The sequence below is a fragment of the Anabrus simplex genome, chromosome 3 (genome assembly GCF_040414725.1).
Source record: "Anabrus simplex isolate iqAnaSimp1 chromosome 3, ASM4041472v1, whole genome shotgun sequence".
In the NCBI taxonomy this organism is placed as follows: Eukaryota; Metazoa; Arthropoda; class Insecta; order Orthoptera; family Tettigoniidae; genus Anabrus; species Anabrus simplex.
This window is the reverse complement of record NC_090267.1, coordinates 344,602,983-344,628,151: the sequence shown is the minus strand read 5'-3', so window position 1 is coordinate 344,628,151 and position 25,169 is coordinate 344,602,983. Positions and strand designations below refer to the sequence as shown.

Genomic DNA, 25,169 nt, shown 5'->3' with positions numbered 1-25,169 from the left:
GAAGCTACATACAATGAGACTGAACTGAAGCTACACTAATGATTAACCTGTGTGGCAAAAAACAATATTTAGTTTCTCATAAAATAAGTGAATTAATTAATTAATTAATTGAGGAACATCCTGTTCAAGGCAACTGACATTTTCCCACTTATTATGTAAAAAGCAAAGTCACCTCCGTACAGGCCATGAAGGCCCTTGGAGGAGTGGAAGGTAAAGGCTTCCACAATTGTTAACCTCGGCATGTGATGGGGTAGAGTGGTTAGCTCTAAGCCCGGCTGCCTTTGCCCCCAGGAATTAACCTGGTACTCATTTTTGGTGTAGGCTGAGTGAACCTCAGGGCCATATGCACCTCCGGAAGTGGAAATCTCGTTTCTTAAATTTTACGACTTCCTGAGGGGGATTCGAACCCATGTTCTTCCGGGCGAACCGAGCACGCCTTTACCGCCTCGGCCAGGCAGCCCCTCCACTTATTATGTAGGTAGCGCAAAATCGATAAACTGAAAATACAAGAATAAAATGAGGTTACCAAAGAAGTTTTCTGAGGCTTGAAACTAAGTGTAGTACAGTAAAACTTGTTCAATGAAGAACTTAGATAATGAGTAAACTTGTCCAATATGGAGCTATTTCTTTGCTGTAGTGAAGGTTATAGGAATATATTAATTTTGTATAGAGCAAAATCTCCCCCATGTGGAAACAGAAAGGAATACTTTTTATTAAAAATGTAAAAATTAAGCATAGGCATAGTTACAGTATCTTTTATGTACACTTCCTCATTTTGATCATTTAGTCTTTGGAATTAATGTCAAAGTTCGGACAAAATTATGTATGTAATTTTGTGCAACCCTAGCTAGCATTTACCGTTTGCTGTATACCATATGAAGAAACATACAATGTACTGCAATTCTATTACTTCCTGAGGACAGTTGAGAATTTCAAAATGGGAAATCCAGTACTGTAATCCTTCATCCGTGAAAAGAACTGTTAGCCTAAAGAAACACCAAGATATTAATGAGTTCCTTAGAATATATCATTAACAAAGATTAAAAGTAAGGTTACAGTTTAAACTCAAGTACTTTCTACATTATCTTAACTGAAGCAGTTGATTTCTGTTCTCTATTGATAAAAGTGATGAACAAGTGTAAATCAAGAGTAAATTTATGTGATATTGTTACTTAACATAGAAGTTCATGTCACATAAATAAAGGAAAAAGACAAACACTCACTTTGGGAGATAATGTTTTGATGGAAGTGTGGCAAAACGCAAATTTATAACATGCTTAAACATAAAGATAAAATAAAATGATTCCAAGAACAGATGGTCGGAGTGGTTCACCAGTGCAAGGTCAAAAAACATTAATGTAACTGGTACAATGCTCTAATGAGAAGCTCTTGCAATAGGTAAATTTCCTGGAAAAAATCTGTTCAAATTGTCTAAAGGCTGGCTGAACAGTTTCAAGAAGAGAGAGAATATTGTGCGGCATGACTTTTGTGGAGAACGTAGGGATATGAATGGGAGTAGTGGATGAGTGGAAATCAAAGCTGCTAGATATGTTTTCAGACTATAACATGAAAAACATTTTCAATCACACAAATTAGGACTGCTTTTTTTCCAGGCAAAAAACAAAAACAAAAAACACACACACACACTCTCTCTCTCTCTCTCTCTCTCTCGCGATGAAAGGAGAAAAGTTAACTGTCGAAGATCAGATTTACAGTTTTATTGTAAGGGAAAATGGCACTGGGAATGCAGCAAAAGAAAAAGAAGTTTCAAAACCTAAAAATCAATAACCTTCCAATATTTTGGCGAAACAACAAGAAGGCTTGGATGCTACAGTTTTTGTTGATTTTTAACAACAAATTACTCTGTGATTTCAACTGGACTTCATGCTTCATATCAAGTTCATACTGTACCATTTTAACATTCATGACTGACAAGACGCCATCACACCACGTCACAGGATCCAAAGACTTTATTTACTTATTTCAACGTGTCCTCACCTTATTTTTAATGTTTTGTATTTGTGACTGAAGATGTTCCATAAGAGGACGAAACATGTACCACGAGTATAATCTAATGTAGTCTTTTTAATAAAGACAATTACAGTATTATAAAGGTGGAATTATAAATTCAAATTTTCACAAGTTGACCCACAATATGGCGATGCGCAAAAGTGTTCAATATTCCACATAGCATCAGTGCGCTCTGAGAGTCTAGATAAGTGATATTAAAGTCTTTGTTCATTTGATCAAGCATTTCAAATGATAGTATTACTTTTAACCACAAAATTCCAACCGGTTAATATTATATTCTGATAAGAATACCAATGTAATTGTAATGACCTAGGTAGAGTTCAGTTTATGTCTGTTTACAGCATCACAGAATGGTAGTTCTGTTTAGAATAAGGTCGAATAGGATATTAGGTATAAGTTGTCCAAAATATTTCACCAAGAGGGGGTGTTTCATAAGGGACCTAAAGCATAAAACTCAATGTACAGAGGGTGGCCAAATCATTAGACTCAAGGTGAAAAAAGTGAATAAGTACATTTCCTCAATAAAATACTCTTCATTAAACATACTTAATGCTAATATTATTCACTTAATATCTTGGGTATATTTAGAAGGAATTTTTTCTGTTATTTGGTTTGTTGTGGTAGCACTGCAGTCAGCTGGTGTGTGGATTACGAAAATCAGCCTCTTTAGCGTGAAGTATTTGATCATAAATATTAAATGAATTGGTGTGTTTTTGGAAGTTAAATGCTTCTATTAATTTAGATAATTATTCACTAAACAGACATTGTATTTTCAGATTTTAGTGTGAAGTTGTGTCACGAATCAGAAGTGAGGTTATGGGTAAGGCAAGCAATTTATCTCCTCGGAAAATAGCAGTTGCACATCGATGGCCTAGAATGAAAACCTCGTATCTCACAAAGTTCTTCCTATCCATTATTTCCCTTAAGACTGGTTACGCCTCCCAGCCATACATGAATATGCCATCCATCAGAAAAGTGTTTGTTGTGTTCTTTATTCCTATGCCGACGTGTGAAGGAAAATGAACCTTACCGTACCGTACTATAGGAAAGTATGTCTGCGTGACGTATTACAAACTCCTAGAGTGTAATTTTTATAAGGTTCATTTTCCTTTACGCATCGGCATAGGAAAATAAACCCAACGAACATTGTTCTGAAGGACTGCATATCTAAATGTGGCTGGGAGGCGTGACCGGTCTTAAGGGAAATAATGGATAGGAAGAACTTTTTGAGATACGAGGTATTCAATCTAGGCCATCGACATATTTTTTTTACAAGAATTACTCGCAGAGGGCCATAGCACAAAAACTGAATATATCCTAAAAATCTGTTAGCAGAATCAAAAAGCTGTAAGGAAAAGGGCAAGAATACCAACAGAATTGTAGTGGGAAATGTGGACATAAACAAGACTTAGTGACAGAGGCATGAGAAAACTTAAACATCTTGTCCTACAAAACAGGAAATCAACTAATAAGGAACTCTCCCTCAAGATGCACGAGTATGGAGTGGATGTGTCGCTAAGAAAAGTGCGAAGAACACTCGGTAGGTAAGGATTTCAAACTTGTCGGCCTCGGAAAAAAGCCAAGATCACTCCTTCAATGGCTGTGAAGTGCCTTAAGTGGGCTAGATGCCTCAAACACTGGATCTCATTAGATTGGCAAGAGGTGAATCCTTTTATTTATTTATTTATTTCTACAATAAATAGACATCAAAAGTTCATTTAGAAGGATTAATTACTTGAGGAGGCTCGCTAGAGGAAATTGTCATATATTGAGAATTTTTGGAAGTTCATTTTATTGTTATGTATGGAACTGTTTCCCCCTCTCTTTGAGTGTCTGTTATAAGCTGAATGTTACAAAGGGGTCTGTTTTCCTTCCAGGTAATCTTTACAGATGAATCCATCTTCTCTATTTGCAATGAATCCTCTCAATACATCAGGAGGATATCAAACGAGGAATTAAACTGATTGTGTTCAACCAGTGTGATGATTTGGGGAATGATGTCACTGTGGGGCCCTGGAGATATTTATAATGTAGAGAGAACTATGAATCAGTGTCAGTATCTTAGGGTACTGAAAGAAGTACTTCTGCCACGAGCAAATGGCTTGTTTCCAAATTGGGAATTCGTCATGATGCAGGATGGAGCTACCTGTCACACAGCGGCAAAGCCAGTCCCCTGGCCAGGGAACTCACCAGATCTTAACCATATTGAAAATCTCGGGGGTATAATTAAGATGAAACTGAAGAAGAGTAACATCACTACCAAGCAAGTCTTAACCCTTACCACTCGTATGTTGGGTGTGGCCCGACATTACGATATTCCCGTTCCGGTCGCATGTCGGGCGAGACCCGACATGGCATTGTATCGCCCACTGCTCGTCTGCCGTCTCTTAGCCGACAAAATACACAATGATATACTGTACTGCCATCTTTTGGTTCAGTGTGGAACTCTGTAGAATCCAGATACTATTTGACTGTCAGTCAAAAATCTATTATTTAGATGGAGTGTAGCCGTCAGCTGTCCACTCACGCACACTGAAGATCGAGCGATAGTAAACAAACATGGTCGCCATGTGCTCTTCTAGTCACATATATGTTGTATATGTCAGGTAACACACAAAACCACAGTATTTTTGCACCTCTGCTCCTTCCTTGTACCCTAATGAATATATCTAATAGCATTTTGCGATGCCTGAAAGTAACCCAACATGTGCCTGACGCTCATGGCTGGCACAGTTATAAATCAACAGATCCCAATTTCAAGAAATCACTGTTTACGGTGGTTTCGGCCTACAAACTACTGCGAGGTATGAAACTAGAGATTGAATAGAGTTTGTCAATTGCTTTTTACCTATAATTTGTTCAGTGAAATTCTTAACGAAATCAATCGGTATGCGATAATTATAATAAAAATGCAAAATAAGTTTCTTAAATTGTACATGCTGCTTTTATTTGCTCCAGTATAGCTTGCTGTAAACGCGTATAGCCTAAATACATCACTTAAAAGCAAGTGCTATCTCCAAAATCGTGAAAGATGAATACAGGTCATATAAGATAAAATTCACGTTTAAAATAAGAGCAGTAGAGATATCACGGAGAACTTTAATTCGAGGGGTAAGGGTTAATGGAGCGACTTATCGAGATCTGGCACCACGACCCAGAAATAAGAACAAACTGTGTAAATTTGGTAAATAGTATGCCTCAAAGACTCCAGTCTTATCAAACACAAAGGAATGCATACCATGTACTGATCATTGTGTAGGTTTAATTAATTATGTAATTTGAGGTAGATAAGGACTGGCGAACTGCAAAATTGACGTTGAGTAATAATTTGGCCACCCTCTGTATCTTTCACGGTTTGTTTTACATGAAAATAGCTCATGGCGATTTGTTCTGTACCTTCTTCCTATACAGTGAAAAATGTGGAAAATATCAGTGCCAGTCATATGAAAGTTAAAGTCTAAGAGCTGGTACTACCTCTATAGATAGTAAAGAATGTTGCTGTGGATATCCTTCCAGCAATGTTTTAAAGGCTTTGTACACCTGTCAATATTTTTTAAATATTTACGATACTTGGCTTTCAAGCTTTAATGTTCAACATACGCTCAGTGGTTTAGATATACCAGCAATTCTTAACTGGGCCTAACAGCTTAACACTCGTATGTGATGTGGATTGCCATATTGGAATATATATACGATTTTCCACGATTTTACGCTAAGCTTTTAACATTCAAAGACCGAACATTACTGCCTACTGGCCATGGGTACGTATTGCAGGGCGCAAGTATACTTGCACGACCGTAGGTCGGTAATGTCTTTGAGGTTGAGCCAGAGGTACTCCTGAAGCCTGTGGTAATATGATGGGGAGGGCCCACGTAAAATAAACGGTGGTTGGTTCGTGTGGATGTTGACGGGGTGGAAGGAGTACCTTTGGCTGTAGGGCTGTTCTGTCTTAATTGACTGTACAGTTGAAGGTGTGCCGTAAAACTACCTCTGTCTATATATTTATCCATTTACAGGTGAAAAGTTATTTGTTGCCTAATGGCAACAGTATGCAGTAGAGGATTAAAGGAAATATTTAGCTGAAAAGACAACAGGTTTTATACAAATTTTTTAAAAATAATTCCCAGTTTCAAGCGGTTAAAACGGAATAAAAATTAATTTTTTTCTCCACAAAGTGGGGGGAGCAACTGCCCCCCCCCCCAATAGTTGCTAATCACCACCACCACCACCACCACCTTGCCTCATCATGAAAAGGCAGTGTGTTGCACATTCAATCATATTTGTGAAGTCGTCATTACTGTACTGAAACACAGTTTGATGGCTCTAGTACACTAAGGTACAATAAGTGCCAAGGAAATGCCCATGCTGAACAGATCTCTCCCAACATCATAGCATGCGGCATCAGAAGAATCACCGCAGTCAGATCAAAAATGACCAATAAAAATAGCAGATTATAATTTTCAACTCTGCTGATAACATATTTTTAAAAATTAAAAAACTTATTCGCCATAGTGTCCATCTATTTAATATTTGCACTACAGTTGAAGTTAGCGTGAACAGAATTATGTTGTCAGCAAAGACAACACCACGAATATCTGATTTTCTAAACATGACTATCATTAATAAATGACAGAAGTAAAATAGATGCCAATTTGCACCCCCGTTTCAGTCCCATTTTAGAAATAATTATCTCCAACTACTACACCTTTAATTCTCACCGTTCATTTTACTTCAGCATATCTCTCCTATCACACTAACAACTGTGCGCGCCCACACCACACCCACCTCCGCGCTACTGTCAAAAAGTTCATTCTGTGCAAATGATGAGCTTCTAAAGGCTATTCATTCCACCAATTTTATTGATCCCACCTAACATTCTTATCCAAATTAATTCCTAACTCAGATTCTAAGAGCTGTATCTTATCTATAATTATCACCGAAATTCCACCCGATGTTCTTTCTCTATTGACTCTCCAATGATTCTACGAAGATTGATAAAATATAAAGAGGATTTTTGTTCCTGAACATCAACAGTTGGTAGGACTGGTCCCCCGCTTCTGCTATACTTAGGCGGGACCGTTAGGAGTGGGGAGAGCATGCTGTTAGATACTTCCCACCGTTTTGTCAATAACGCTCACGAGGTTGGAACAGGTGCACCCATCCACTGCGCAACACAATTATAAAATTTCTTGCTCGTGAAGGAGTTACAGTGTCGGAAATTTGCTAGAAATTGACTGCACAGTTCGGTGATCAAACATTGTCAAGGACGTGTGTGTTTGCCTGTCATAAAACCTTCAAGGAAGGAAGAAAACGTGTGGAAAATCAGCAACACTATCACCATCCTTAGACCAGCATTACAGACAAAAACATTTGTGCGGTTAAAGACATTATTGACGACGATCAACGGGCATGAACAACACATAATCAATGCTGCTTACTACTGTGAGCTGTTGAACAAGGCGAGGGTTGTATATCGCCACAATAGACTAGACCAAACGATTCGACAGGCCATCCTCCTCCACGGCATATAATGCAGCTCTGTCTCCAAGCTACAGGAAATGCACTGGACTCCACTTGATCAACCTCCTTACAGCCAGGATTTATCGCCCTGCGATTTGCATTTGTTTGGACCGCTTAAAGAAGCTCTTAAAAAAACTTTAGGAGGGCAACAATTTAAAGGTAACGAGAGTGTGGAAGACTTCATGTACAATTGGCTGGTGACACAACCCCTGTTCTTTTTACGATGAGGGCATAAAAAATCTGCCCATACGCTGGGACAAATGCACTTTCAAAGCAGGAAACTATGGGGAAAAATAAACTTTAATTGTCTTGTGCTTTTCAATAAATGGATTTTTTTTTAAAAAACCTGTTTATATTTGATCCACTATCTTATTTGAGTCCATACTATACGTTCGTTTATCTTTAGGTCTTTCTAGCAATCAAAGTTTCTACCAATCTAAGAATGTCCATTTCTTCAAGTAAAACTTTCATTACCTATTTTATTCCATATTCCTTCAATATTTACACATGCTAACTTTAACTCTAGTTATTTTTAGCTCTGTGTTCCCTTGAAACCCCAGCTTTACTTCTAGTCATCCTAGATCTTCCGACTTCCATTATACTCCCCTCAGGTGAGCAAGTAACTTCCTTCTGAGATAGCTCCTCTGGGAATTTTCCTCTACTACCTGAACCCATAACCACCTCCTGAAAGAAATCTCAAAACTCACAGTCTTACGCCTAAAAGTATCCTCAGTTCACCCCTTGGACCCACTGTCATCTGGCTCGTGAAGTCTCTCTCCACATAGGTTCTTGTCCCAGCTGGAAAATATTCCGTTGTAGACTGTTTAATCATCTCTCCAGGGGTTAGCAACACCAATACTACACGTGTTCTCAGGAATTCTACACTCTGCACTCCCGCTGATGACCCAAACTACTTATCTTGCTCACTGAACATAGTGCCCAGATTATTCACCGTCCATGTTCTGGCCCAAGTATCGCCTACCACATACAGTGGTTCCCTCTTATGTATGCTCGTAGATTTGACCTCCTATCTTGTCAAATAAAATCATAAAATTCTTTGTTCATGGAGATTCTGTATGTCCATATCCCTTTACTTCCAAACCTTACTGCCCTTCAGGTTCTGTGCACTGCTAATAATTGTGCTTGTCATTAGTACAGGACAAATTTAATTCTGAGAAGTCTTCTTCCCCCACTCCTTCCAATCCTGTACATGTCTGTCTCTTTCTGCACAGTCGATGCTTACATTTTCTCTCATTAACTTTAAAACCGAGTTCATCAATTCCACCGTGGACACTTTCAGTTTCCTCCAGGCTGTAAATAATTATAATAATAATGTTATTAACTTTACGTCCCACTAACTACATTTACAGTTTTCGGAGAAGCCAAGGTGCCGGAATTTAGTCCCACAGGAGTTCTTTTTAGTGTCAGTAAATCTACTGACACAAGGCTGACTTATCTGAGCACCTTCAAATACCACCAGACTGAATCAGGATCAAACCTGCCAAATTGGGGTCAGAAGGCTAGTGCCTTAACCATCTGAGCCATTCAGCCCGGCTGTAAATAATCATGTTGCTTCTCTTCTCCTCCTCCTCCGTACTTCTGATATCACACCACTGAAGTACTTGAACTTGTTCTTATAGCACCTTAATCCTCTGATTCAGTATAGCTCTTTCTTCCACGATTTCCTCCTTTATCGCTGTCAGTTCCAGAGGTGCCAACCTTTGAAGTAGATTATCAGTAATCGATTCCGCCTCCGAGAATAATTTCGAGTAAAGTCTAAAGCATGCTCCTTCCTTCTCGATAATGACACCTCTTTTGCCTTTCCCTCTAGCAATCTGTTCGAAATTACATTATATATTACACAATAATATTTGCACGCAACCTGTTAGTTCTGTGATAAAACATTCCTTGTAGCTAGTTTCTCATGCAGCAGCTGCTTTTCAGTGTAGTTTTTCTTGAAGCATTCTTCCCACTGTGATGACATAAGCGATTCCAGTGCAGATGTGCTTAATATAAACCTCACTTCTTTTTCAATCTTTCTGTCAACTGTCAGGTACACTTAACACAGCAAACACAACATTACTGAAGACTGAAGGATTTATAGTGGAGAAGAGCAGTTCCTTCATTCACAATGAATTTTTCAATGCTTATGAATAGCAAAAGGAAGTCACGATCGAATAAGTATCATTGCCAACTCACAAGCACTGAAACGAGGACGATGTAGGAGAAAGGCTCAAAAGGATTCAACATTTTTCCTTCTTTTCTTTTTTTTTTTTTTTTTTTTTTTTTCGTAAAAATTATTTTTCATGATAATGTCAGCTCTTCTGTAATAATTTCCCCTTTGAACATAATTCCGTAATCGTGAGGTGAAATCCGTAATAGCTGGCACCTCTGCAGTTCATTGGTTAGACAGTCCATTTTCTTAATTTGTTGGTGCTGTATTTCCAGCATTTCTTTTGTCTGATCAACCTGAGAAGCTTTGCATACAGCTTAATTTTTTCTATGTCCTCCCATGACAATGGGCCTGGGTTCATCGATGCCTCCAATGACTCAATAGTCGCTATAACTGCTGCCATCAACAATTCTACCAGGTCTATTCTTTTGCTATTTTCTGTTTTGCACTCTATCTTGATCCACCTGACCTGGCTGTGCTATTGCCCTATCACATTCCTATACAGTTACACCGTTACAATAATACTGCTTTCCTTGCACTTCCGGATTGTTGCCACAAATGTCTATTCACTAGATCAGTTCTTTAAAGACCGATCTATTTAATTTAAGCAATTTATTTCAATTCCATCCTGTGTCAGGAGCTGTATGAAATACTGACCACTGTACATATGCCAAAAGCAAGACATTCTGAGTGATTATTTGCATATCATGGTAGGCAGATAGTATTCTGATACTACTGAACAGATGTTGTATTGTTACCAAGTGTTAATACAATAAATGGCTCCATATTTCCCGTTCTTTAAAATACAAACCTTGGAAACATACAGGATAGCAGATGTAGTTTATCTTCCTTGGAGAGTACAATATTTTGATTTTTTTTTAACACACTGAGAATATTAATACTTCAGATAGGAAATTCTGTTCATTTGGCAGGAATCCAATATTTTTGTTTGTCCCCTATCATCCATCTCTTTAGCAACAATTTCCTTCCCTTTGTAAAATCAATGACACTTGCTGCATGAGCAAAGTTAACAGTTGATTACTTACCCATGAAAAATAAAAATGATACAAAAATAAAATAAGAAAGAAGACTGTTTGGGCTGCCATGTCTATTATCTGAGTTTTAATATCAGCAACACAGAACATGTATGAACTATAAAGAGTATGAGATTACACATACTGGATACCAAATTGTAAGAGAGTAAGGTCATTCTGAGCAGTTTGTCGAGTTTGTGATGGCTGTGATTTAGTCTTGATAGTTCACAGGTCTGAAAAATATTTTCAAGAGGTGTTTGAAATTGGAATCAATAGAATTTGACAGATTGTCACAAGTAATGTGAAAACCTGAGCAATTAAACAAAAGATTAAACAGACCAAGGACCATCTAATTTAGTGTACAAATTAGAGTCTCAACTTGCCTTCCCTTTACAATGTACCAATTTAAAACAGCACTAAACTTTCAGATGTACAGAAATGATATTGACAATGTTAATAAACTTTAAAACAACAAGAAGAGAATAGTGTTTTGATTCTCTACAACTTCACTCAAGCTTCACATTTACCACTGAAGCCTGACTCCTAATCTAATGTCAGCAATCCACGACTAGTAAGTTACAAAACATTACCAGAGGTATAATACCAGCAATACAGAACATGTATGAGCTATGAAGAGTATGACCATTCACATAATGGATACCAAATTGTAAGCAAGTCAGTGGGCCATCCATCTGATTTTGGATCAATTTTTAACATTTCTGTTTCCAAAACCAAGAACCATATATTTCTCTCACCATAAAATAAATACAATAAAACTTGCAGACACACACACCAATATGTGTGTTGCATGGAGTATGACAGGACCTAGACTTCATAAATGAGATGTCTTCAGACAAGTGAACTTCCATAGTGTAATGGTTAGCGCTAATACGATTGTCCTTGGTGGTTTCAGAAGCTTTAACTTTGTTTTGGACACTTCCACTTAATCAACACTTACAAATTGTATTATAAAATTTTATTCTATCTCATTTACAGCCTGTAAGTGTTGATTACATGGAAGTGTACAAAAAGTTAAAGGTACTGAAACTGGGAAATCAACACAGAAATAATGAAAATCATAAATTATGATGTCCTTGGTGGTCCAGGTTTGATTTTTGGTACTACCAGAAACTGAAGATTGGCAGAAGGGCTCGTATGTAGTTAAATAACTCCATTCGGAGTGTGCCTGAAAAGAGCTGCACCCTTCGGGACTAGGACATGAATTTACTTAATCCTACTAAATCTCAGATGGAAAGTCGTGGCACTTTAGCACGGGCTTAGTTTCAGTCTGTAAAAAACTGTCTAGCTGGAAACTTCACTACAGAATCCCAAGTTTGCTGTCTCACTCTCTCCGTCAACACACTGGTGTACCCCCCACTTCTCTTCTACCTAGCCAGCCTAGCTCGTTTGATGTGCATTTTGGTGCCACAACATTTTGGCTGAGCTCTATACCCTAATGTAGTATAGAAATATTTATAGTTATATTTGAATCAGTCTTGTCAATACACTTATTAATGGAAGAATATTATTTATTCAACCAAACATGTTTCAGGAATTCAACCATTCCCTTCATCAGTAGTCAGATCAACTGCTTTGATTCAAAGGCTGATTCAAATATAACTATACCCAAAGGTACATGGCATCTTTTCAGTCAAGTGTTACGAAAAATAATAAATTCTTCACTTCCAGGAATCACCCAAAAGTAGACTGCAATTATCAGTGACAAGACTTGAAATGCTAACGGAATTATTATTATTATTTTTTTTTTTACAATTTGTTTAACATCGCACCGACACAGATAGGTCTTATGGCAACGATGGTATAGGAAAGGCCTAGGAGTGGAAATGAAGCGGCCATTGCCTTAATTAAGGTACAGCCCCAGCATTAGCATGGTATGAAAATGGGAAACCACAGAAAACCATCTTCAGGGCTGCCGACAGTGGGGCTTGAAAGCACTATCTCCCGGATGCAAGCTCACTGCTGCATGCCACTAACCACACGGCCAACTTGCCCGGTACTGAATTTCTCATGTCCGGTTCTTTATGGAATCATTCATTAGTTCAGCCAGAAATGTGAGTTAACAAGAGAATTAACAGGATGATACAGGACTATGACCTAAACCCAAGAAAGACTATCTTAGCTTCAACAGTTTCCAATCTGTCATGCTGTGTTCTCTCCACACTGCCCACATCACCTCTTTGACCAAAATATGACTGTTAGGAGCAGAAATCTTGTCATATAAGTCTTCACACCTGTTGAAGTACAAAGCCTGCTCTCTTTCAATAGTGAAGAAACATAACAGAAGTATGTTTGCTGAACATCTATGGGTAAGTGCGACAGCTAAAAGGGCACTCTTGTAGTGTATTGGTAAACTACAAAGCTACACCCAAGAACCCAGCAGAATGATTTTGAATCACACTCCGTTGCTCCAGCCAGTTCATTTGTATCAAGTAGAATAGCGTTATCACCTGTCGATTCCACCGGTAATGGTTTCCTACCATTACTTATTCCTTCCCAGTAGCCCTTAATCTTATTTCCAGTATTTCTACCATTAGCTTCTATGGGCTGGCAATTGTGCAATTACCTGGTTTGTTAATGACTACAAAAAATACCATTTAAAACAAAATATTATTCAAGTTCAAAATGAACGATTAACAATTAAAGCTTAAAACTCAAGAAGCTGAAAGAACAGCTGACGTGACAATGTTTCTTATATTGGGTAGCTGGCTCTAACAGTTTCCTCAATATTCTTCACCAATATTCGCAACTATTCTTCATGAATTACTTTAATTTTCAAAGCTCAAGGGCAAAACATGCCTCAAAATTAAAGAAGCTTCCACACAATTCCAGAAGGTGACTTAGCAGGTTTCACCACTAGACTCTTCTCTCTTAGGAGATGTAACCAGCTCTGATACAATTTCATATGTATCTCTTTACTCCAAGATTGAGCAACAAACTCATGGAATGCAATGAGAAATTGTACAAGGCCCACATTAATGATCGTATGGAAATAAATATTTTTAAAAGGTAGAATATAGGCAATAGTTTAAACTGGATGGAGGAAATACAGAGAAGAAGAGCGACTTCCTAGGCAAGGATGTGAACGAAACACACAGAGTACAATAGAATGGTACGAAAAACAAAATGTCTTAGCCAGAGAACAGAAATCTGATACAGATTTCTTTCTCTAAGACAGACGAAGACAGTATTTCTTTCTTTTGTACAATTTTAATACCACTATGTGTCTTTCACATCCTTGCTCACAGTTAGCCACCATTCTCCTTTAAATTTACCTTCCTCATCCTTAAATTAAAAATACCAAGAGAATATCTGAAATTCAAGTTATGAAATCTTAATTCTGACACATGACTTATAAGCAGCCCTATTTATACACGTGATTCTTGCAACCACCGACTTGGCAGTAGATGGATTACTATGTATAATAACCGTCATAAGTATAGACAATCAATTTACACAAAAACATTTACTGCTCTCAAGAATAACACACAGATTCTAACACCCTAAGAAAGATTTATTCTCCAACTTTGACAGTACAAAATAAATGTCAATTTTCACTAGACGCAATGTACAAAACAAAAGGCCCACTGGATCTCATCACTGGGAAATAGTTATCTATATACATATAAAAAAAAAGGACAATATTTACATCGGCATTATACACAAAAGAGTATTATAGGTATTATAATGAGCAGTGACAAAAACAAAAATATTAACATTTCTGAGTCTGAACAGTAGATTTCTTCCACTTTCACCTGAAATGTTGTTCAATAATTAACCAGTTAACATGTCTATTTGAAGTTGGCAAAAGAAAAAAAAAAAGAAAAAACAAGAAAGGGTAACCCAACTGCTGACTAAACATTCAGCAAACTACAGATGTAACTTTCTTGATAACATAAATTCTCTGTAGCTACTTATCTGCATTTCACCTTCCAAAATTAATGCTATGGCTTCATAAACCCGTAAACTAACAAGCGTCTTACATCCCCGAGTTACTGGCACTGTTATAGCTTTATCAATAGATTGCATGCCCTACTGCTGCTTCAACTTTATATCCAGTACTCCTGCATTACCCTTTCTTTGATCTGATAAGAACAACCAACACAGAACAAAAGTGAACTCATTAAATTTTTAACAGCCAAGTGTAAGCTATGAGAAGGTTAAGTTGGGTGCCTCATCAGTCGCGCTTGTCCCCTCGCTCTTTGTCTCTGTGAGCTGCCACGGGCATGGTGCCAGCAACTGGAACGGCTGAGCTTGATTTCTCACCTTGAGTTGCGATGCCAGCAGTAGCGCCAGTAGCACCTGTGGTGCCAACTGCACCGGTACCGGAGCTTGCTGCTTTCTGTTTCAGCATCGTCCAATCAAATGTGTAATCGTATTGGTGATTCAGAGTTCGGAACAGGATGCGGAAAAGTTGTCGGAGGTACATGTAGTCGGGCCCCTCCTCAAAACGCAGACCTCTGCAGTAGTTGAGGTACATAGCAAATTCAGCAGGAAAGCCCTGGAACAGAACAGAACAGAATAGCATATTAATAACAAGTTAAGTGAAATAAACAGTATCAGCAACATAAATTACAAATTCCCCTGAAATCACAGTGACCTTGCCATGGTGAAGTGGTCTGTATATTTTTAAAGGATCCGATAGCCAAGCTATATGAGCTGAAAGACCATACTAATGGACATTTCCTTTCTGTCGTTTGGAGGGTGAGAATCTAAATGACTGACTAAAATAGCTCAACAGTAGAAAAGCAATGATTAATTATAAGAACAGCGTAAGGAGTAAGTGGACATATAAGAATACACACTATTTACTAGTAACAATGACCCAATAAAAAAAAAAACCAGCCTGAAGCAGTGTTAATGGGAAGACTGGACGATAAGGAAGGAGAATCAGTATGGAGAAGAATAAGCCATTCTTGATACAAAGAGAATAATAAAAATTAGAGGCAAAGATCAATAAATAATGGAGAACTAATGTAAGTAAGTTTGCAGCAAGCAAGCAAGCAAGCAAGCAAGCGAAGTGTATCAATGGAGAATTCAAGACCAGAAATGAAAATGACCAAGAGAGCTTGGAGGAGTTTCTAATACAAGGTATGGAATCTACTCTGCAAATGAGAATTATCAATGACATTTCAAGAACTAATATACTGAGGAACCATGTTGTACTCGACACAACCTGCAAAAAAGTGGTGAGTCCCACCCACTTGGTGATGGATGAAAGTGATTATAGCTGTTGCCTCCAAGTATGTTAATGAGTTTTCTTCAGTAGTCCCAATATGTATGAACTCCCTCTTTTTGTTTCAGTTGGATTATAAAAAATGAGACATGAACTTCCTTGCCATTCTTTTCCTTTCAGACCGCCTTTCATTACATCCCACTGCAAGTCTTGCAGCATGTGTCGAAACTAAGAGTTGAGTGTTGTGCAGCTGCCTAGAAAGTATTCTTTTTTCATCAACTCTATGGACTATTTTTGCGCTTGTGATTCTATCTGTAAGGGAAATTAAACAGGTGCCTCCAACACTCTGGCTAATATATGTGAATATAACATATCACATTAGAGGTCAGCATTCACATTTCACCACCAAACCACCTCAGTGACCAAATATCTTTCTTAACTTTAGGCTCAGTGCATTGTTTGTTGGCATCATCATCATCAGTTTTCCACTCCAGTTACCCGGGTGTGGTTTACGAGCACTCTCCACTTCTGTCTGTCCATGTACCACTCTTCTCTCAAGACGACATCCCAGCTGATTCCTCTTGTTCCTATGTCCTCTTTCACTTGGTCCAGCCACCTCTTCCTAGGTCTTCCTACCGGTCGTTTTCCGGCCACGGCTGTGTGTAGCCATTGTTTTGCTGTCCTTCCATCGTCCATTCGTTTGACATGGCCAAACCATTTCAAACGGGCCCTTGTCACTTTTTCATTCAGGGATGGGTACACACCAGCTTGCTCCCTTATTCTTTCATTCCTTACCCTGTCCCTTTTTGTCTTCTGTACCATAGTTTGTAGGAACTTCATTTCTGCGGCTTGTAGTTTGCTGTCCACTTGTTGGGTTGTTGTGCAGGTTTCTAGGCCATATGTTATTATAGGGGTGAAGTATGATTGGAATAGAATCTGCTTTGATCTTAAGGGAACTTGTTCGTTCCAGAGGAGGTTCCGAACTTGATGGTAAAACTGAGCTGATTTTTGAATGCGGTTGTTAATCTCATGCTGTATTCTGTTATCACTTGAAATGATGCACCCAAGATATTTATAGTGGTCTACTGTTTCCAGTTGTGTACCTTCCAGCATTATTTTTCCTTTCTTCTTCTGCCTGCTGACAGACATAGTAACAGTTTTCGATTTATTTATTGTTAATCCGTGTGCTTTCAAATGTTCATTCCAGGTGTTCAGCCTCTCTTGGACTTCCTTCTCTGTATTTCCCCAAATTACTACATCATCTGCAAATGCAAATGCATTGATGTCCATATTGTTCTTCTGCTTAATTTCTTTCATGACTTCATCCATGACAGTGATAAAAAGTAATGGTGAAAGGGTACTGCCTTGTTGCACTCCTTTAGTGGTTTGGAATCAATCAGAATTACCGTTTCCTATCTGTACGCAACTGCAGCAGTCTTCGTAAAGCATTTTAACTTTCTGGATAAGCCCTTTGGGTACATTCTTCTTTCTTAAACATTCCCATATAGTCGTCCTTGGAACACTATCAAATGCTTTTTCGAGATCCAAAAACACTAGTGTTAAGTCTTTGCCCTTCTCCCAATGCTTTTCTAACAGTATTCTAAGTACAAATATGAGATCGGTAGTTGATCGGTGTTCTCTGAATCCATATTGTTCTTCCTGTAGTTATGGTTCTATTATTTTCCTTAGCCTTTTTTCATTCCGGCTTCCTTTTTTGAAGAGAGGCATATCCTAGTATTTGTAGAGCACTGTACTTGCAATTCCAAGCTGCACTTCAAATATATTGTTGACAATAGGTATCCGCTGATATTATCCAAACCCAATATTTAAAAGAAGAAATTCGTTCAAACGTCTCACCATTAATGGAGATTTTGACATCTTTTCTTGATTGATCTACTGATATTTTTAACATGGGTATGTTTTTGGGCTGGGGTCTATCTGGAATTAGTGTAGTCAATTTAGCGTGGACAGAAAACCAATACCGTGGTAACTAGGCAACCAGTATTAGTCATCTCTCATCTATCTATACCAAGTCTTCGTCATAATCTTCCTCACGTTATAATCGTGTGGTAGAACTCCGCTTTCTATTTACAGTATGTACAAATAGGGCCGTATTTCCAACAAGTTTCCACAGTCTTTGACTAGTGCTCCACCTAGGTCACAGCATAGCCCCTTACACACACTAATGTAACCAATAATAAGTATCTTGCGAATATTTATGGCCATAAAATTATGTGCTAAATCAGTGACCCACTTTGCTGGATGTTAGATCTTGATAGGTGGGGCTATCTTGTGACATGGCATGGGAATGTTTAAGACCTATTTAGGATTGTGTCAGTAAAAACCCAGAAGAATTCTGGTGACAGCAAGCACCTTTGGCTACCGCCCTTACAAATTTTTGCTGGGTCCGAGTAGCCACTGCCAATTCTGACTACTGCTTTTTGTTTTCTTGTACGGATCATCCAATAGTGCGGTTTACTTCCATGTGCAACCCATCTTCTCCAATAATGGAAATAGTTTGACCCATGTCACTCGGTCAAATTCTTTCTCATAATTGATAAAATGTGAGCATAGTGCAAGGTTTTAGGTTGATTAGCTAATGTGGCAGGATATTGAAACAACCGACTGTAACTCTTGTTAACTTACGCTTTTGGAACCTGAACTGGAAATTGTATGTTCTCAACTGAAGATGCATACAATAACAATTACATCTTCATTACAGAATGTTATGCATTTCAGCATTCAGTCTACAAGCCTCTGTGAATTAACTAAATTCTTCCCAAGTCCTTGTTTAGTTCCATACCCCTTATCCTTAAATCATTAGAAACTGAATCGAACACTAATTGCCTTGGCGTCTCTCTAGTTCTCTTACCCTCCCTAACAGTCTACTATTCTCCTACATTAACTAACCTGTCCACCTCCATTCGCCTCATATGACCTGACCACTCACTGAAGCAGGTTTATGTGCATAACTTCATGAGAGTTCATTTTCAACCTAGCCTTTATCTTCTCATTCAAAGTACCCTCCAGCCATTGTTTCAAACTGGTTAGAACAACCACCACCATTCTCACTAGTCTGTTACTTCTAACTTGTAAGATATCCTGGGTATGACAGATAATTGCTAAAGAATATAACAACATTAATGCGAGTCTTATACGGACTAATTTATTTCTAGCGCAATTATGGGAGGAATTTGGAGGCATATTTGGGCAACACGCATACAGACAAGACAATTCCATCCACACAAGCAAGCGCAGAAAGACTTTTCATCATTAAAGTACCTACTTTCTCCTTACAGTTGCAATTCACGCAGTGATATAATAGAAGATATCTTGTTAATCAGAACCAATCCACAGTAAATGATGTCTGGTTATCAATGCACTCCAGAATATATGCACACGACATTTAGCTGTGCCGTCCCAATGTGGTCGTGAAGGCATACGAAAATATATGAAAACTGAGGCACTAGGTCTTTCCGCTTATAATCAAACATTTATTTTCTATATATAATATTCAGGATTTCCTTTTTTAGTGTTTTGTTTTAGACTCGGCTTGGTACGGCTACGTAGGATGCTAATTAGTTTATAATATCACCTATTCAATACATTAAAATTTTAAACAATTAGGCATTTATCTTTATTTATTATTTTATTTATAATTATTTATCACTTTCAACATCGGTACGGCTAGGCGCACTAGTGTGACCTATGCTCGTGAACTTTTACTCTGGAATTCGTTAATGTATGAATCAATAACTGGAAGAAAAAAGAAAAAAAAAACAAACGAACATTTCTTTACAATTATATCTGCCCGCATTTGTAATAACTGCTTCAACAATATGCTTGTATATGGGTACAGGTAGTTTGTAATACCGGTATTCTATCCAGATCTAAATTATTTCGGTATTTGGTCTCTGATCTGGAGTCCACCTACCTTTCTTCCATACAGCAAAGTCAATCTGAAAACAGCTGGTGGAAATATAACATCTAGGAGCCACATTTTTTTCTTACAGAATAACATTGATCGTAACTGCAAACTCACTGCATTTAGTTCCAACTCGATTCAACTTCACTTGTGATACTGCTATCCTGGGAGAATACACGTCCTAGAATACTTCAAATGATCTACCAGTTCCAGTTTCGTATTCCTGACCTGACATTTAATCCTCTTAGGTTTCTTCCCTATTGACATTTTAGTCTCAGAAATGCTAATTTTCACATCATACTCACTCTACCAAAATATTAGACATTAGATTGCAAGCTTTAGCACAGTCTACGATTAAGACCAAGTCATTGGCAAACTGCTTACTACATTTCCATCTAACCGAATCTCTCCTTGACACTTTATACCTTTCAGTAAATGATCCATGCAAACTATGAACAACGAAGGTAAAAGATTACAGCCTTGTCCAACCCCTGTAAGTACTTTGAACCAAGAACCCATTCCACTAATTCTCAATCAACTTTCAATGCAGCTCAATTGTCAATATAAATGCCTTTGACTGCTAGAATAATCTACTAATAATCGCACAATCCCTCAGTACCCTTGTCATACACTTTCTCTAGATCTACAGAACAAACAAACTTAACAGTCGCTTTCACTGATAGAATTTTTCAATTACTTGACACATACCAAAAAGGTGGTCCTGACAGGCCAGCTGTGGTCTGAAAACACACTGGTTTCCACCCAATTTACTCTCAACCATTGATCTACCCTTTGCAAAATGCTAGTGAACACCTTGCCTCGTATACTGAACAATGAAATACTGCAATAATTGTTACATCAAGACGACGATAATAATAATAATAATAATAATAATAAATCAATTAATGCTCTCTCTGGCTCCTAAGCTGAATGGTCAGCATATTGGTATTCAGTTCAGAAGACCTTGGTTCGATACCTGGTCAAACCAGGGATTTTAACTGTGTTTGGTTACTTTCTCTGGCTTGGGGACTGGGTGCCTATGTTCATCTTAGTACACTTCACTTTCATACAGTACACCACACTACCAACCACCACAGATACACACAATACTGAATGCATTCTTTCAAACAGAACTGGCATCAGAAAGATCACCTGTCTGTGAAACTGGGCCAAACCCATGTCAAAGTGCAGACTCCAAAAAATTGGAAAAGTGGCCAGGAAGATGATGATTTGTAATGCTTTTGCTCGACTCCTCAACTCAATGATCAGTGAAGTGGCCTTTGGTTCAGAGGGCCACAGGTTCGATTCCTGGCTAAACATTTTAACTTAAGTAGTTTATTTGTGTGGGGACTGGGGTTTATGCTTGTCTGAATCTATATATATAAAATAAGAGTTTTGTCTGTATATTGCTCAGAATTTGAAAAGAATCGGATTTCTGTATCGGTCAAGGAACAAGGAAATGCACTTTTTACTTTTCCGTAATTTCTGTCTGTATGTACGTGTGCATACGTATGCACATCACAAGAAAACGGCTGAAGAAAATTTAATGAAAATTGGTATGTGAAGTTGGGGGATGAGCCACTACAATCTAGGCTATAAATCATTTTATTCATGCTGAGTGAAATGGGAGTTTAGGGTAAGCCCTAAAATTTAATTTTCAAATATTTATATCATTAGTGGCCCTATCAATAAATACTACATGAATAAAGTTATATATATTTAAATTTCCATCATGTATGTCTTATACATTTTTACCGTACCGGCTATGATAGATATCATGAATTTGTATTTTTGTTGCTAAGTCCATATCATAACCGAGCCACGAGAAAATGGGTAAACAGAATTGAATGAAAATCGGTATTTAGTCGGAGAATAAGAAACTACAGCCTAAGCTATAAATAATTTTATTCACCCTGGATAAAATTGTAGTTTAGGGGATGGCGCCTAAAATTTAATTTTTAAATACCTATGTTATTGGTCCTATCAAAAAGTGCTACATAACAAAATACAATTTCCGATCATTTATGTTTTATTGAGTTTTACCGTACCGACTATGATAAGAGGGGTATTTCAGAGCCAAATTATAGTGCCACAATTCACTACATAACTCAAAATTCAACCCTGAAAAGCACAGTTTCTTAAGAAAAGCTTTTTTCTCTTCACTTTTATTAAATTCTACATTCCTTTTATTCCAAATTAGCAGTGAAGAGGGGGTTTCTCCTCTGGCTTGGAGGAAAAATTTGCCTCCCAAGTCAGATTTTTCCCCTGCCAGTGTAGTGAACTGAGATTTTCCGACTCACCGGGTACTCCTAGGAAATAGATTAGTAAAAGGGCATAGTTTTTGCCCTGGGGCTCTCCATTATTTGACCCCCCCCCACCCCCGCCAAAAAGAGACTAACTGTTCACGGATCACGGCTGTCTGCGGCTTAGTCATTCCAGCTCTGGAACTTTAGACTGTTAGATTGGCAGCGTACGACTGATATAAATGGTCCGTTATTGGACATTATAAATTTCCCAGCTAACTCATTCCTGATTGCCAGCGTTTCACCCCTGTGTGCTAGGCTGGGCTCATCAGTTGGTACCTGGCATACCTTACATGTTATAAACCTCATTTTAGGTCCGTATTGAAATTTTTTTATAGTTCAACAATAATAAAGGTGTTTTAATTTGTTCCACCTATTCAATACTTATATTTTCACTTATAGTGGTTACATAAATAGATTCTTAGTTACATGGGACATGTTTCGCCCTCAATTAAGGGCATCTTCAGCCTAAATACAATCATCAAAAATACAACTAAATTATAAATGGAAGTTAAAAGTTTAGTCAGTTATTAAAATTCGGAACATAAAAATGTGAAAAGTGATACAATATATAAAGATGCTAATGGAAAACCGACTTATGATTAAACTATAATCTTGTCGGAGACTAAAACTTCTTTTATTAAAATTCTAATTAAAAACAGTTCATATAAAATATTAGTGGAAAACCAAAGTGGTAATCATATAAAGCCAACGACATGAGGGCGTGAACACAAGCATAAACTTGATTGTCATGAATACAATCTTTCCAAGGCCGCTGATGAAATTCGTCAGCAAGTGAGACAGAAGCATCTGTTGAAAATTGTAAGTGGCCCTTAGCACCGATAGGTAATACAAATGGCTGAAACCTTGTCAGAAAATGTCAGTAGATGCAGAAATAATGTTTCCTGTAAGAGAAGGAAAAGAAGAAATAAAATGAACGTAAGGAGAGAATTTGATTTATATAAAATTGGAACAGATGTGGACTTACATGTAAGTGGAAGTTGTTATTTGTTATCTACTGCTGTGTTGGTTGCTGCTCGTCTGTTGGCTCTGAGTCTGGTGTTGTAACTGTGCTGCAGAGGCTGCAGTGAATTCGGAGGGGAAGGAATAGGGGAGTGTGGAAGGGAGGAGAGGATGGGTGGAGTCAATTGTGACGAGGCTGACAAAGGGGCGGAGTCAACCGTATTGCTGGAAGTAGGCCTAATATCTGTAGGTATGGGAGGAGTATTAGAGTTTGAAGAATTAAATATATTAGGTATCCTAAATTTATTCGAACTAACTGACTTTAATAATTTTGGCATTAATTCATGTAACGTACTTTTACTGTCCGTGGTTTCATTAACCCTCTACGGCATGAATTATTTTTCGTTTCCGTTTGCTGAAGAAAATTCCAAGCTTTAATGTTCAACATACGCTCAGTGGTTTACATATACCAGCAATTCTTAACTGGGCCTAATAGCTTAACACTCGTATGTGATGTGGATTGCCATATTGGAATATATATACGATTTTCCACGATTTTACGCTAAGCTTTTAACATTCAAAGACCGAACATTACTGCCTACTGGCCATGGGTACGTATCGCAGGACGCAAGCATACTTGCGCGACCGTAGGTCGGTAATATCTTTGAGGTTGAGCCAGAGGTACTCCTGAAGCCTGTGGTAATATGATGAGGAGGGCCCACGTAAAATAAACGGTGGTTGGTTCGCGTGGATGTTGACGGGGTGGAAGGAGTACCTTTGGTTGTAGGGCTGGTTTGTCTTATGTTATGTAAAAAAAAAAACAAAGGCATCACTGGGATATGTGTTTAATTGACTGTACAGTTGAAGGTGCTGTAAAACTACCTCTGTCTATAATATTTATCCATTTACACAGGTGGAAAGTTATTTGTTGCCTAATGGCAACAGTATGCAGTAGAGGGTTAAGATTCTGTTGCTTACTGCACGTCTGATCTAAATAGATATATAAACTTTCTAATTCGTTCAGCATTCTCCCTTTTTGTATGTTTCTAATTATCGCTAAGTCTTTCTCTATGGATTCAAATCTGTGACCAGTCTCCCTCATATGTAAACTCATCCCACGTATAAAGTCTCCAAATACATTCATAATTTTTTGAAAAGACATTACACTTTTAATAATAAACAACCATTAAGAAATTCCATTGACTTGTGTGACATTTTGCTTAAATTTGGCGTGCGTCCAAACCAGATGATATGCTCGTATGACGTAGTGAATATATTCCCGAATATTCCGACAGATAAAACTGTTAATATTATTCAAGATAATATTTGTAAACACAGTAATCTTAGTAAAATGGAAGTAGAAGAATTCACTAGATTGTTAAATTTCGTATTAGACAATAATTACTTCTCATTTAACAATAATATTTATAAACAGAATGGATTAGCAATGGATGACCCAATATCGGGCATCCTTGCCGACATATTTACGGATTCAATCGAACACAATGAAATAATAGCAAAAATTAAAGGAATTGATTTATGGTTGAGATATGTAGATGATACATTTGTAATCATAAACAAAGATGTCACTAATAATCAAGAAATCTTAAATAAATGAAATGAAATCGAACCTAATTTGGATTCACGAAAGAGGACGAAGTCGATAACTCATTGAATTTTCTAGATATAACAGTTACGCATAAGGTTAACACTTTTGATTTCCAAATATTTAGAAAACCGATACAATCATCAACTATAAACAATTTTTCTTTACACCCGAGTTCACATAAACAAGCATCTTTTCACAGTCTGATTTATAGAGCACTTAGAATCCCTCTATCTCCCAAGAATTTGAAGAAAGAATTAAATTATATTAGATACCTCACTAAACAAAATGGTTTCAAAATAGAAATGATTAACAAATTAATCAATACAATTAAGGATAGTTATCTACGAATTTGATACCAGAAAAAACTAAAAAAAACTGAGTATGCTACATTCACTTTTAATAATCCAGCTATACTAA

The 25,169-nt window shown here is 37.6% G+C and overlaps 1 protein-coding gene across 2 annotated transcripts in view; it reads right to left on the bottom strand.

Annotated features, from left to right (window-relative positions):
* Positions 1 to 25,169, bottom strand: part of LOC136866356 (casein kinase I) — a 259,574-nt gene that overhangs the window by 35,751 nt on the left and 198,654 nt on the right. For both annotated transcript variants that reach the window (XM_067143226.2, XM_067143227.2), the window contains exon 7: positions 15,043 to 15,277. In XM_067143226.2, coding sequence (XP_066999327.1) covers positions 15,043 to 15,277 — 235 coding nt within the window. The remainder of the gene's footprint in view (positions 1 to 15,042; positions 15,278 to 25,169) is intronic.